The sequence below is a fragment of the Stegostoma tigrinum genome, chromosome 19, assembly GCF_030684315.1.
Source record: "Stegostoma tigrinum isolate sSteTig4 chromosome 19, sSteTig4.hap1, whole genome shotgun sequence".
In the NCBI taxonomy this organism is placed as follows: Eukaryota; Metazoa; Chordata; class Chondrichthyes; order Orectolobiformes; family Stegostomatidae; genus Stegostoma; species Stegostoma tigrinum.
Genome location: NC_081372.1, coordinates 47,411 through 57,176, shown reverse-complemented (window position 1 = coordinate 57,176; position 9,766 = coordinate 47,411). Strand labels below are relative to the sequence as shown.

At 42.0% G+C, this 9,766-nt stretch overlaps 1 protein-coding gene across 2 annotated transcripts; it reads left to right on the top strand.

The window, feature by feature from the left end:
• The first annotated feature begins 717 nt into the window (after window positions 1-717).
• Window positions 718-7,409, top strand: LOC125461579 (gastrula zinc finger protein XlCGF7.1-like). 2 transcript variants are annotated; one of them, XM_059652663.1, is made up of 3 exons: window positions 718-839; window positions 1,619-1,728; window positions 6,389-7,409. In XM_059652663.1, exon 3 carries the CDS (start codon window positions 6,448-6,450, stop codon window positions 7,249-7,251), a length of 804 nt encoding a protein of 267 aa, XP_059508646.1. In that variant the 5' UTR covers window positions 718-839; window positions 1,619-1,728; window positions 6,389-6,447; the 3' UTR covers window positions 7,252-7,409. The 2 variants fall into 2 exon arrangements, with proteins under 2 accessions (XP_059508646.1, XP_059508647.1); XM_059652664.1 differs by lacking the exon at window positions 718-839 and adding an exon at window positions 974-1,072.
• Window positions 7,410-9,766: the final 2,357 nt, after the last annotated feature.

Here is a 9,766-nt window from a genome sequence, read left to right as displayed (position 1 = left end):
AATCTAAAGCCCTGGAGAGAGTTCAGAGGAGATTTATTAGAATAATATGAGGAATGAAGGATTTTAGATACAAGGAAAGATTAGAGAGATTGAGGTGTATTCCGCTTGGAGCACAGAAATTTAAAAGGTGACCTTATAAACGTGTTCAAAATAATGAAAGATTTGACTTTGTTGAAATGGATATTTTGTTTCCATTAGCTGGTATGACAGTAACTAGTAGCCACAATTTCAAGATTGTCAACAAGAGAGCTAGGAGTGAAATGAGGAGAAATTTCTTTACTCAGAGTTGCTAGGATTTGGAATGCACTGCATTCCTGGGAAAGTAACGGTAAGTAACTAAGGCTATATATGTTTGAAAGTGATAAGTTAGGGAGCTACTAGCTGCTTAGTTCTTTTAGGAGCTGGTACAGATGCAATGGGTCGAATGATCTTCTGTACTGTAAAGTTCTATGATTCTATGTTTTTAAGAGTTTTTTCTGCGCTTGTAAACCTCATTGACTCCGAGGCTTTATGAGAAACGCTTTTGGTCCATACAATCCTCGAAGCGTTAATTCTCTCTCCGTGATGGTGTCAGAGCTGCTGAATTACCTCAACATTTCTCCGTTTGTTTATAATGATTTTATGTTTAATGGCGGCCATATTACCCAAGATTCTCCAAGTGGTGGACAAATAAAACAGCAGTGCGCACGCGCCTTACTCATATAGAAAAGAGCATGCGCGAAGTTAGGCTTGCTGCTTGGGAGTGATTTCATTTTCAGCTTTTGATCGGAGAAAATTCGGCGGGATAATAGGGGTGCTGGATCCAGAAGCGACTCAAAAACACTTCATAAAGATACTGAGTATGTGACAAACCGTAACATATGTTGCAGTTTGATGTCGTTCCGTTTTTCGAAGCCGGTTCGCGAACACCACCTTGACTGGGGACAGGGAGCTGTAGAACGCATGTGCAGTCGCTACCTTTAGTGGGGAAATAGTGCGCATGTGCAGTCGCTACCTTTGTGATGGGGTGGAAAGCAATGGAATGTGGATGCTGGAAATCAGAAACAAAAAGAGAAATTACTGCCAAAACTGAGTAGGTCTGACAAGATCGCCTCACCCGAAATGTTAACTCTCTTTTCTCTCCACAAGTGCTGCCAGACCTTCTGAGTTTTCCCAGTAATTTCTGTTTTTGCTTATCGTTGTCAGGGAAACGTTTTGTGATCAATAGCTCCTGAGACGGTAACTGTCAGTCAAGTTGTTTTAATTTTGAGTTCGTGATAATTGGCAGGCAGAGAAGGAAGTAAATTCAGCTCTTCAGATCACACTGGCTCCTGGGCTGGCTGTTCCGTTACATGAAGACCCACAATGGAAACTCTTCACTGAGAAGGCACCATTCTCAAATTGAGGGACTGCTGAACACAACAAGGAACAATGTGCACCTGACAGCATGCATGGTCATCATAGTGGAGGAGAGAAATTTGTGAATCTCTATCCTGGACTGCAAATGGATTTTGGAAACTCCCTTTATTGGGGATTAAATCATTCACACAGCAAATTCAAGCAATGATAACTATTTGTGCCATCTGAATTTATATGTTATACTGTTAGTGGTGAATGTTATAAACTTCTTCTTTTGCAGGATATTAGAAGAAGATTTGCAAATAGGAAGCCAAACAGAACATCAAATCAAAATCTGATAAACTGATCTGATCACTTGATTCATCAAGGCCTGAATATTGTCTGAATGTGGTAGGTAAAGCTTCTATGTTTTCTGTCTCTGGCCATAATTTTCAAGTTTGTGTGTGACTGGAAAAAAACCTGACATTTCTCTTGTTAGATCACACTTGGAGAGTTGTAGTTCATTCTGGATAACAAATCAAAGGAATACCTTGGGGGGAGTGTTCACAGATGTACTAGTGTCTTATCAATGTTTGAGCTTAAACATCGAGTAGAATTTCTTCCTCACATTCTCCTGATGATCTTACTTTTGTAATCAGCCATTGTGAACTGATTTTCTTTATCTACTATGTGAACATAGATCATTGAATCCCTACAGTTGGACCAAAGGGCCTGTTTCCACACAAGTCCACACTGACCCTTGCAGCATCCCACTCTCCTATAATCCACCTAATCACTTCTAACGTTCTTCCTAAAAATGGGTATTTCTTTGGCTGTGTTCAGGATTTGACTATTACTGTTCCTAACCATGTCTAAATGAGGTTTTTACTGCAGCCCTTCCTCTGATTATGTGCTACTAACTTATCAGATTTACCTTCCTACTCGATCTTTCATAGTCAGGAATCGTCATCTTTGTGCTGCCATCCATTTCTCTTCTGCTTCTGGGCTTCTATTGACAATCAATTTTTAGTTTTTTTTATTGCCTGAATTCATTTTGCACACCTTGAAATGTTTACTTTGTTTCTGTCTTCTCCCACTACTCATCCTGCTAATTATTTCCAATATTTTCTCTTTTTTATTTCAGTTTCAGCAGTTGAATATTTTGCTATTGATTTTGCTTCAGGTGTTTATTTGCAGAACTGAATCTAAAAACACAGGCTTCCAACTCCATTTGGCTTAGCTTTCTTTCCCCACCCCCATTTCTCCCTCACCACTGATAGTTTGCATTGACCTTAACAGACTTTGCAGATGAAGTGTTCAAGTGAAAACATGAGTGATTTATTGGTGCTGGTGGTTAATAGATGAAAAAAAACACGCGGGTGATTTGGTGACAGGAGAAAAGGTTCAGTTCTGTGCAAGAACACTTCTGGGATTATGAACAGAAAACAAGCCAATTAAAAGCCTATTTTGTATCAGGGATGTTTCAGGTTGTAGAATTTGGATACTGGCCATTTGAGTGAATGGGATCATATAGGAGCTGTGTACAAGTTTGTTAACTAACTTCACATAGTGCTCTATAGTCACCACAGTATAGGAAGGATATGATTGAACTGGGGTTTTGTAAAGGAAATTCACTAAGATAGAACATTTCAGCTATGAAATGAGGCTGGATAAGCTTGGCTTATTTTCTTTGGAGCACATTCTTTGGAGAATGTTGAAGGGAACACCTGATAGATTTGTGTAAGTTTATGAGGTGCATGGACAAGATGAATAGAAAGCAGTTATTTCCTTTGTCAAAGGATCAAATAACAAAGGAGTATCATTTTAATGTGAAAAGCAGGAGGTTTAGAGGGGCTTTGAGAAAAATTGTTTTCACCTAGATGGTGGTGGGTATCTGGAATGCACTGTATGGGAGGGTAGCTGAAGTGGACACCTCACAATCTTTTAAAAAGTTTGTAGATGGGCAAGTGGAACAAGTACAGTAGTTTTTTTTGGTGGTACCACTTGATAGGCTGAAAAGTCTCTGCTGTACTGTATAATTCTGTAATTACAATATAGAAGGAAGCTGTTTTGCTCATTGTGACCATGCCAGCTCTATGCAAGTGCTGATTGTCTCATCCTATTGCCATGTTAGTCCAGTATTTTTCTCTTCAGATGTTTCTTCAATTCCCTTTTGAAAATCTTTGTTATATCAGTTCAAGCTTGAGTGGAGGTGAAGCTGCTGGCTTTATCCTTGAGTTTGGAATCAAGTCAGGTCCAGGAATTCCCAACAAAAGGAAGGATGTATATTAAGGTCTTTCTAGGAGGTTTGCTTCATTGGCATGAATCAGTGGGATGTCTGATGAGAATTAAAATGAGGTGGCATGGTGGCTCAGTGGTGAGCACTACTGCCTCACGGTGCCAGGGACCTGGGTTCAATTCTGCCCTCTGGCGACTGTCTGTGTGGAGTTTGCGCTTTCTCCTTGTGTTTGTGTGGGTTTCCTCCAGGTGTTCTGATTTCCCCTCGCAGTCCAAAAATGTGCAAATTGAATGGATTAGACATACTAAACTAAATTTCCCATGGTATTTAGGGATATACAGGCTAGGTGAATTAGCCATGGAAAACGCAGATTACGGGGATATGCTCTTCAGAGGGCCGGTGTTAAACTGATGGGCTGACTGGCTTCCACACTGTAGGAATGCTATGAAATCAAAACTTGGGCAGACTAGACTTGTTTCCACTGAAGATTGAGGAGTAACTTGATTGAAATCTGGAAGATCCTGAATGGTCTTGATAGGGTGGTTGTGGAATGGATCTTCCGTCTTGTGAAAAAATAGGGGTCACTGTTTTAAAATTAGGGGTCACCTTTTGAAAAGGAGTATTTTCTGTGAAGGTTATGCAGCTTTGGAACTCCTTGCTTCAGAAGATGGTAGGGGAGAGGTCATTGAATATTTTTCTCACATAAAATGTTAAGCAGGAGAATCCAAGATAACAAAGTGTGGAGCTGGATGAACACAGCAGACCAAGCAGCATCTCGGGAGCACAAAAGCTGACGTTTCAGGCCTAGACCCTTCATCAGAGAGGTCTAGGCCCGAAACGTCAGCTTTTGTGCTCCTAAGATGCTGCTTGGCCTGCTGTGTTCATCCAGCTCCACACTTTGTTACCTTGGATTCTCCAGCATCTGCAGTTCCCATTATCACTTAAGTAGGAGAATCACAGGTTTTGTAGATGGGAATGTTGAAACACAAATAGATCAGCCATGATCTTATTGAATGGTGATGCAGATGCTATGCATCTATTCAACATACATTTTAACAATGCATTCCTCTAAATTGGGCTTCAATAGCAAGGCCACCATGTGTTGCCAATCCCTAGCTGCCTGTGGAGATGATGATGTTTAACCTTCTTGAACTGCTCCAGTCCATATGGTGAAAGTGCTTCCACAGTCAGCTCAGTAAGGAGCTACAGGTTATTCACCCAGTGATGGTGAAACAGTAGACGACTTGTTTGCAGGCATTGGTGGATGGGTTAGTAAGTTTCCAGATGACAGTAAAGTCCGTGGAGTGGTGGATAGTGTTGAAGAATGTTGCAGGGAGACTTGGATAAACTGCAGAATTGGGCTGAAAGGTGGCAAATGGAGTTTAATACGGATAAATGTGAGGTGATTCACTTTGGGAGGAATAATAGGAAGCCACAATACCGGGTCAATGGAAAGAATCTTGGTAGTGTAGATGTGCAGAGGGATCTTCTGAAAGTTGCCACCCAGGTTGATAGTGCTGTTAAGAAGGCTTACAGTGTGTTAGGTTTTGGTAGAGGGATTGAGTTCTGGCGCTGTGATGTCATGTCGCAACTGTACAAAACGCTAGTGTGGCCTCACTTGGAATATTGCGTGCAGCTCTGGTCGCCCATTACAGGAAGGATGTGGAAGCATTGGAAAAGGTGCAGAGGAGATTTACCAGTATGTTGCCTGGTCTAGAGCGCAGGCCCTATGAGGAAAGGCTGAGGGACTTGGGACTGTTCACATTGGAGAGAAGGAGGCTAAGAGGGGATTTAATAGAGACGTACAAGATGATCAGAGGATTAGATAGAGTGGACAGTGAGAGTCTTTATCCGAGGATGATGACTTCAGCTTGTACAAGGGGGCATAGCTACAAATTGAGGGGTGATAGATTTGAGACAGATGTCAGAGGCAGGTTCTTTACTCAGAGAGTGGTAAGGGTGTGGAACGTCCTGCCTGCCAATGTAGTTAACTCAGCCACATTAGAGGCATTTAAACAGTCCTTGGATAAGCATATGGATAATGATGGGATAGTGTAGGGGGAGGAGCTTAGATTAGTTCACAGTTTGGCACAACATTGAGGACCGAAGGGCCTGTTCTGCACTGTATTGTTCTATATGAACAAATGAACAGAATAACTTGTGTTCATCACAGCCTTCATGTAATGCATTTGTGTTTCAGTCGAAGATCAAGGGAAAAAGCAGGTAAGTGGAACTGAGGATTAGCAGATCAGCCATGATCTCATTGAATGGTAGAGCAGACTCAAGGTGGAATGGTATACTTTTCCTCCTATGTGTCTCAGTCTTATTAAGATTTGACATGGAGCTACATAAATAGATAGTAGTGCAGGTGGGCAAAAGCTTGATTAAACAGCTAGGATGAAGGCACATTTAGAGGAAAAGATGAGGTGAAGACATCTTGTTCGGAAATTCCAGAAATGGTGACTTTGACAACTGAATGAATGGCCACTAATAGTGGGAATATCAAAATCAGGAATGCCTAAGCTGTGGGAAATAAATGAGAGCACAGCAGATATTTTGGACCGTTTTGAGACCAGAGGTGATTGCAAAGCTGAAGGTGATCACACACAAAGGTGAGAAAGGATGCTAGTTAGAAACTTTTGGCACTTAGAAACCTGGAGCCTCTGTTAGTCAATGAGTATAGGGGTGATGGGTGAACAGTACTTGGTCAACAGAGGTTTTGATGTCTTCATGATGAGATGGAAGTTCAGTGTGCCATTCTGTAAATTACAGGCTACATTCAGCTCTTTATGCTTGCGTGCTCACCTTTTGTTTTTAAAATCGATTTCATAGGCTACTGGAAGGGGAGGATTTGCAGTTGGGAAATTGGAACCAAATGTCATATCAAGATTATGGAGTCAATCAATTCGCCAGGACCTGAATCTCATCACACTTTGAATATGGAACTGAAAAGCACAGTTCATAGTGAGGAGAAACCATGGGACTGTGATGTCTGTGGAAAACGATTTAGGTACCCATCTCAGCTGGTAACTCACCACCGTACTCATGCTGGAGAGAGACCGTTCACTTGCTTGGAGTGTGGCAAAGAATTTTCTGATTCTTCCAACCTGCTGCAACACCAGCGAGCCCATGCTGATGAAAGACCCTTTAAATGCCAAGACTGTGAAAAGTGTTTTAAAACTTTCAGGAGTCTTAAGTGCCATCAACGTATTCACACTGATGAGAAACCATTCAGGTGCTTTCACTGTGGGTTAGTGTTCAGGAATTCATCTAATCTGAATAGACATCAACGCAGTCATACGGGGGAGATGCCATTCACTTGCACCAACTGTGGTAAGGGATTCACTCAGTCATCCAGATTGCTGACACACCAACGAGTTCACACAAGGGTGAAACAATTGACCTGCCCTGAATGTGGGAAGGAATTCACTGAGTTCTCCAGCTTGCTGAGTCACCAACGAGTTCATGCTGGGGAAAGACTATTTATTTGCTCTAAGTGTGGAAAGGAATTCACTTACTCATCCAACTTCCTAACAGATCAGCAAGTTCACATTGGAGAGGGACCGTTTACATGCCCTGAGTGTGGGAAGGTATTCACTCTGTTAGCTACTCTCCTGACACATCAACATCAACACCCACCACCATTAACCTGCTCTGAATGTGAAAGAGATTCACTCAGCTACCCCATGTGCTGAGGTACCTGTGAATATATAGGTTACGACAGTGATTGGATTGTGCTATAAATCACGTTCAGGAATGAACCATGTTTATTGAGGCCTTTTTCTGATGTTATTAAATTCTAGCTCAGTTTTATATCACAGATAAAAGTCAAATAAATCCACTTTGTGTTAAATGCACAGCTTGTTGAGTCTTTTAAAGTTCTGGTGCAATATGATTACCATTACTGTTCTCTGAATTCATGCTGTCCAGTTCATGTTCCATTAATCCTACTGCCACTTAACCATTGATACCAAACTTATCCATCTTCGTAGAAATTGTTAAGTTTTTTTTCAGGTACTGTCCTGCTGTTTTTCCAATGTGCATCAGCATTCACCCCTCTTGAAAAATAAATCCTTGTCTGCATTTAAACTACCTTGTCAGAGCAATACAAACCTGTGGGCTAACTAAACTGGGAGTAAAGTTTGTAATGGGACATCAAAAAGATGTGAGGGAGACTGGAAAGCGGGAGAAACGACTGAAGCATTAAATATGCTTTCCAAGTAGAATGATGTCAAAAGAACAAAGTTAAAGGTACTCAACCTGCAAGCATGCAGTATTCACGAGGTAGATGGTCTAAAGACACAAATTGAGATAGTGTGTGATCTGAAAAATTGTACAGAAACATGACGAGGCAGACCAGGACTGGAGTAAATATTCAAGGAGCCTCAACATTTAAGAAGGACAGACAAGAAAGGGAAGTGAAATTGTGTTGATGCTAAGGGATGGATCAGTACATTAGTATGGGAGGAGCTTTGATTTAAAGAACATGAAGGAACTAAGAAACAGCGAGGGGCAGGAGAAATTGGTTGAAATCACACAAAGGCCTCAAATAGTAGTGATAGTGTAGGAATGGTAATTATCAGTAGATAATAGAATCTTGTAGCATGGGCAACAGAGTTACAACGGATAAGGTAAATTCGCATATAGAGTGGGTAAGCAAATTGAACACTAAAGCTGTGGAAGACAATTTTCTGAAATGTATAAGGGTTGTTTTCTGGAGCATCGTATTAAAGAATGAACTGGATGACACGCTTTTTGAATCTAATACCATATAATCAGGCAGGGTAGAAGCTTGTATTCTGTGTAAAGTATATGTTTATTAGGGCAAGGGATGGGACTAGTGTCAGGGTCAGGGTCAAAGAAAGAACAAAGAAAATTATGGCACTGGAACAGGCCCTCCATGCCTGCCCTGATCCAGATACTCCATCTGAATCTGTCACCTATTTTCCAAGGATCTGTATCACTCTGCTCCCTGCCCATTTGTGTATCTGTCTAGATACATCTTAAATGACGCTATTGTGCCTGCCTCTACCACCTCCAGGGTCAGGGTCATGATCAGGGTTTGGGTTAGAGTGAGAATCTGAAACTTGGATACAGGCACAAGATGGCTTCTCGGTGCAAGTTAGCAACAAAATGGCTTCTAGCCGGGAACTGTAAATTCTGCTGGATCTGCATAAATAACACAGTAATGATAAGATAATGCAGTATTAATCGTTCTAACTGACCTTCAGTTGCAAATGTTATGGCGAAACTAAAAGAAACCTAAGCATTGTGACATAAGTTGTTTACCAGTTAATACTATTCGATTATGTAACTGTCAATGAAGCAATATCATGTATTGATTGGTAATTGTTTGAATACACTATGCAATCACGCCACGTACCCTGCTTTAAGAAAAGTATAAAAATGTCTTCGTATTAAGTTGTGTGTGCAGCTCCTCTGATGGATACGGAAGTGCTTGACTTCTGTGTTTTCTGGATGATCTGTACCCGGCCGTATGATGAAATAAAGAGTGAACTCTTAAACAGCCACACCGACTGCAAGTACTCATTGACTGATCACAGAATCGAGAGACCCCACTGGAGGTCAAGATTTACATCTGGTGTCGTAACTTGGATTCTGTACGGACGGATTGTGGACAGTGGCATAAGAGCCTTGAGTCCTCCACTATTGAGTGTAGAGGAATCGGCTGGCCAGACGTGAGCATTTTCTCCGAGATAATGGGAACTGCAGATGCTGGAGAATCCAAGATAATAAAGTGTGGAGCTGGATGAACACAGCAGGCCAAGTAGCATCTCAGGAGCACAAAAGCTGAAGTTTCAGGTTGAGACCCTTCATCAGAGAGGGGGATGGGGAGAGGGAACTGGAATAAATAGGGAGAGAGGGGGAGGCAGACCGAAGATGGAGAGAAAAGATGATAGGTGGAGAGGAGAGTATAGGTGGGGAGGTAGGGAGGGGATAGGTCAGTCCAGGGAAGACGGACAGGTCAAGGAGGTGGGATGAGGTTAGGTAGGAAATGGAGGTGCGGCTTGAGGTGGGAGGAAGGGATAGGTGAGAGGAAGAACAGGTTAGGGAGGCAGAGACAGGCTGGGCTGGTTTTGTGATGGGGAGAGGGGATGAGCTGGGCTGGTTGTGTGATGCAGTGGGGGGGAGGGACGAACCAGGCTGGTTTTGGGATGCGGTGGGGGAAGGGGAGATTTTGAAGCTTGT